Genomic DNA, 5,050 nt, shown 5'->3' on the forward strand with positions numbered 1-5,050 from the left:
TTGCCCATCCTTGTCGACCCAGGGGGTGGGAATGATCCTCACTGTAAAAAAGATTTGTTCCCTCCTTTGTGCTACTGTATCCGCAAGCATAGGTCAAATTCATCAAATTGTAGCGGATTACACTTTTTTTTTCCCTTTTCTTTCTTTCTCAAGTTCGGGTCATCCAGCCATTGAAGCCAGGTCAAGTGGGTACAATCTGCAAGTATGGGTGTTCTTGTGCATCTCCCCTCACTTCCTATCAGTCGGACGCTTCACTCTCCGCTCTACCAGACTAAATTTTTATGGGAGCAGACAACCTCATCTTTCTCCCAATGAGCCACTGGTGGATTTGATCCACCGACCTGTGGTTAGCAGCGCAAGACTAATGTTCAAATATATCAAACTTTTACTACGCAACAACAAAAAGACAAACAACCCAATAAAAAAATGGGCAAAGGACTTGAACAGATAGTTCACCAGGGAGGATGTTTAAATCGAGTATGAAAAGTTGTTCCGGTTCAACATTATTAATCATTGTCGTGTGACTTTAATGAACTCTGTTGGTGTCCCTACAGGATAGAGTTGAATTGTCCCATAGGGTTTTCTAGGCTGTGATCTTTATGAGTCCTAGTGTGGCACTGCAGGATAACGTGCTGGACAGAAAGGTCAGTTTGAACCGCAAGATTGGTAGTTCAAACTCACCAGCCGTTCCTCGGAAGCCCTATTTCAGGGTCACTATTACAACTGACTCCATGCCACTTAACAACAATCGCTAATACGGACTCCTGGTGTGGCGCTGAAGAATCAGCACTGGACTGCGAACCACCAGGTCAGAAGTTCAAACCCACCAGCTGCTCCTCGGAAACCCTACATAGGGTTGATATGAGTCAGAACCGACCCAATGGCACTTAACAACAACATAGCAATCTTTATGAAGTAGCTCATCAGGTCTTTCTCCCATAGAGTACCTGGGGGATTCGAACAATCAACCTTCAGTTATAGTCAAGTGCTTAACCATTGCACTTTGAGTGGATTCCGACTCACAGTGACCTTGTAAAGGGTTTCTGAGGAGCAGCTGGTGGGCTTGGACTGCTGACCTTGCAGCTCTGATCCTACAGCCCACACCACAGACCCACAAGAAGCTATCACCTCACCCTCATTTCCTAAACAATTATGAAAAAAGTGAAAAACTACAGGTGTTGGTTGAGGTTGTGGAGAAGGAACCCTTCTCCATTGCTGGTGGGGTTGTAAAATGGTATAGCCGCTGCGGAAGAGAGTTTGATCATTCCTGAAAAAGTTACAAATGAATACTACCATAAACCCAGCTCTCCTCGGAAACCTACACAGGGGCCAGATGAGTAGAAGACACTGAATAGCATTTAGTACCACCACCACCCAGAAATGGCAAAGGTAGGAATGCAAACAGAAACACGCATACCAACGTTCACTGTAGCATCTTGCACAACAGCCCAATGTGGAAACCCAGTGTCCATCAAGGAAAGCATGGAAAATTACCTCAGAGGTTCATGCTCACCAGCAACTTGTCAGAAACCCTATACGGGGTGACTATGGGTTGGAACCAACAACAATAAATAAAGAGAAATAGTCTTAATGATACCACACCATGGACGAACATTGAAAAGATCATGCTGAGTGAAGTCCATCCCAAAGAACTACTGTCTGATCTCACTAAAATTAAATATGTGATACAAGCAAAACCAGGTTATGAATGGTTACCAGAGGTGGAAGATGGAGTCCTGGTGTGGTGCTGCGGGGTAAGGAGTCAGACTGCAAAGTCGTTTGAACTGTAAAGTCAGTGAGTGGTTCAAGCTCACCAGCTGCTCCTTGGAAACTCTACACAGGGTCGCTATGGGTTGTAATGGACTGGCGGGCACTTAACAAGGGTGGGATATAGGGAAAGGGGTAAGGCACAACATAAAAATATTGGCGTCCCAGTGTGGCGCTGCGGGTTAATTCACTGGACTGCAAAGTCGGCTTGAACCGAAAGGTCGGCGGTTCAAGCTCACCTGGTGCTCCTCAGAAACCCTATACAGGGCCGCCGCTATGGGTCGGAACCGACTCGACGGCACTTACCATCAACAATTGTAAAGGTGGACATTGTTATATGGTGTTTTAATGTGTATATTTTCACTGAAATTTAAAAACAATTAATGAAACCATGTCTTCCCACTTAATTTTAAAGGCTGAAAAATTTGAGTGTGATCTTTCCTTTCACAGGCTTTCCCCCACCCATCACCTAGGTTTAATGTTGCGTGCCGGCGAGTCGGTTTCTGAAGAAACGGCTGATGAGTTTGAACCACCGACCTTGCAGTTCAAACCAACCTTGAGGTCCAGTGCTTAGGATATGGCGCCACAAGGGGGGAGGGGGGCCGAGGATGGCTGGAAGGACGCATGGGGAACTCTGGACAGACTCAGACGACCCAGGTCCGTAGGGGCGGGGGGCGGGGCGCGAGAGGCGGGACGGGCAGTGGGCGGGACGCGTAGACTCCGCTCCAGGGGCGGGAGGGGCTGCCGCGTAGGTCGTCAGAGCGTGTGTGGGCGGCACGTGTGGCGCCCACCTCCTGCTGCAGATCTCGCGCCTTGCGCCCATCCGGCGCCCCGCTGGTCCCGACTGCGGGATGCTGCTCAGGCCCCGGCGACCGCTACCACCTGTCCCGCTCGCGACTCCCGAGCCGTCGTCGCCGGTCAGCCCCAATTCCGAGCTGTGGGCGGCCGGGGACACCCCGGCAACCCCGCCCGGCGCGCTGGCGGCTCCGGTGTTGCCTGTGTCCCCCGGGTCGGCGCAGCGTACGCCCTGGAGCGCCCGAGAGACGGAGCTGCTGCTGGCCACACTGCTGGAACCGACCGTGTGGCGCTCGCTGCTGCTGGACCGCCGCCAGGCGCTGCCCACTTATCGCCGCGTGTCGGCCGCGCTGGCCCGCCTGCAGGTGCGCCGCACGCCCGCGCAATGCCGCCGCCGCTACAAGTTCCTGAAGGATAAAGTCCGAGATGCGGAAGGCCAGCCCCCGGGACCCTTCGACGCGCAGATTCGGGAGCTCATGGCATTGCTGGGCGACCAAGGCCAAAAGCGCGGCCGCCGCCGTTCTCCCGGGCCCGGACGTCCTCCGCGCGGCCGCCGCCCGGCCCCCAATACGCTTGCATCTGACGAAACAGGTAAGACAGCGGGAACTGGGGGGCGGCCGGGCACGCCGCCGGACTGGCCGATCCATCCCTACTCTGTTCTCAGATGCCTCGCCGCTGCTGGCCGATCATGACCCTGACGCGGAACACACCTGGACCCTCCGGTTCAGCCCAACCCCGCCGAAGTCTGCGGGTGCACCTCGCGCGTCCGACTCGCCGCCGCCGACACTCGGTCCGGCGGCCTCCTTGGCTTCCGCCCACGCGGTTGAGGGGGCAGACCGGCTGCCCGATCCCCCTCAGCAGCCCGCCCCCTCGCGCCCACCTTGCACCCCGTCGCCGACACCTAGCCCCACTGAGGAACACCCAGGGCCGCAGCCCGGCCGCCCCGGGGAGCGCGTGCCACCTCGCGCCGCCTCGTCACTGAACGAGGCCCTCCTGGAGACCCTGGGGCACCTGGGTCACATTGCGGCCACCCTGGGCCCACTGCGCGAGCAGCTGCTGATCCTGAACCAGCACGTGGAGCAGCTGCGCGGTTCTTTCGACCAGACCGTGTCTCTGGCTGTGGGTTTCATCCTGGGAAACGCCTCCGCCGAGAGGGGCCTTCTAACGGGCCGCCGGGAGTAAAGCACTAGAACTCCTGTGTAAGCCTAATGCTTTCAATAAAAGTTTGTTTTCCCACGTGCGCCTGTTCCTTGTGCAGATCTGCAACCTGGCCGGAAAGACCCCTGCGGGGAGGGCGGGGAGGTCCTGGCGTCCGGACTCTGGGGAAGGTTAATGCAAGGTGAAAATGTCTTCAAGCCCGTGGGAGGGGGGAGCGCGGGGGGCGGGCGGAGAATGGCTAAAGCTGGGTCTATCCAATGTGGTTGGTCTCTGGAGGGAAGGGCGACATACAGCAGGCCCTAGGCTACTAGATGGGGGTCTCAGCGTTCCGGGTTAATACTATCCCGCGGGAACCTCGCGAAAGCAGAAGCTGGATCTGCTAGTGGGGAGGAGCCTGGAGAAGTAAGTGGGTGGTTCAGTTGGCCTAGGTCTTCCCAAAGCCCTCACCTCGACCAAGACAAAAGTGTTACCGGAGATAACCGGGGCTAAGTCCGGCCTTAGAACTGCCGGAGCATCCTCAAACTCAGAGTTCCGGGCCCCTGGGGAGGCTTGGGGCGGGATATGGAGATTTCCGAAATGGCTCCTTGGGAATGGAGGGATTGCATCTACATAATAATAATCTCAGTAGTAGAGTGCTCGTCACTGCTTTACGAATAATGGCCCACCCTGAGACTGAACTTCAGGTCTCCCCCCTCCCTCAAGTCCAATGGGCAGAGAGGACTCAGATGAGAGTAACCGAATCCAGAAATCCGCAGGTCGGAGTGCTGCCCACATTTTTAACGCTAACCGATAGGGCTCCAGCTAGCTGTGGGGTCTCCCAGGACTCGGACTAAAAATAATAAAGTTCTAAGCAGACGTACCTGGCAGCCTGTGCGTAGACATGCGTTTCATTGGACTTTCAAAGGCTGACTGTTTTTTAGATTGCTATGCCTTTCTTCTGAGGTGCCTCTCGATGACTCAAACATCCGACCTTCCAGTTACCAGCCGAATGCTTAGTGTTTGCACCAGGCACCAGAACTCGTTTATCTGCCTGAAGTAGCACTTTTCTTGCACCAGCCTCTCTCACTGTGCTATTATCTTTTATATAAAGTCTTACTAATAAACGTTTTGATATTTTGAATATTTCCATATCCTTGCTGACCCAGAGAGCTCTCGGGGGGGGGGGGGGCGCTAAATGCAGCTTCTGGGGTGTATTTGAAGTGTCCTGTTTAATCTTGGACATGGATTCGAACTTTGGGCATGCGAGATGGGGCCTTCCTGCCCGAAACCATCCTGCAGCCTGTCAGCTGGTAGGATTTCCCGTTTTCTTAGACCAACCCCTGTCCCCTCC

At 54.6% G+C, this 5,050-nt stretch overlaps 1 protein-coding gene across 1 annotated transcript; it reads left to right on the plus strand.

Moving 5' to 3' along the window:
* The first annotated feature begins 2,618 nt into the window (after nucleotides 1–2,618).
* Nucleotides 2,619–3,744, plus strand: UTF1 (undifferentiated embryonic cell transcription factor 1). Its single transcript, XM_006867485.1, has 2 exons — nucleotides 2,619–3,153; nucleotides 3,227–3,744. Exons 1-2 carry the CDS (start codon nucleotides 2,619–2,621, stop codon nucleotides 3,742–3,744), a joined length of 1,053 nt encoding a protein of 350 aa, XP_006867547.1.
* The last annotated feature ends 1,306 nt before the right edge of the window (nucleotides 3,745–5,050 follow it).

The sequence above is a fragment of the Chrysochloris asiatica genome, unplaced genomic scaffold (assembly GCF_000296735.1).
Source record: "Chrysochloris asiatica unplaced genomic scaffold, ChrAsi1.0 scaffold00105, whole genome shotgun sequence".
Lineage (NCBI taxonomy): Eukaryota > Metazoa > Chordata > Mammalia > Afrosoricida > Chrysochloridae > Chrysochloris > Chrysochloris asiatica.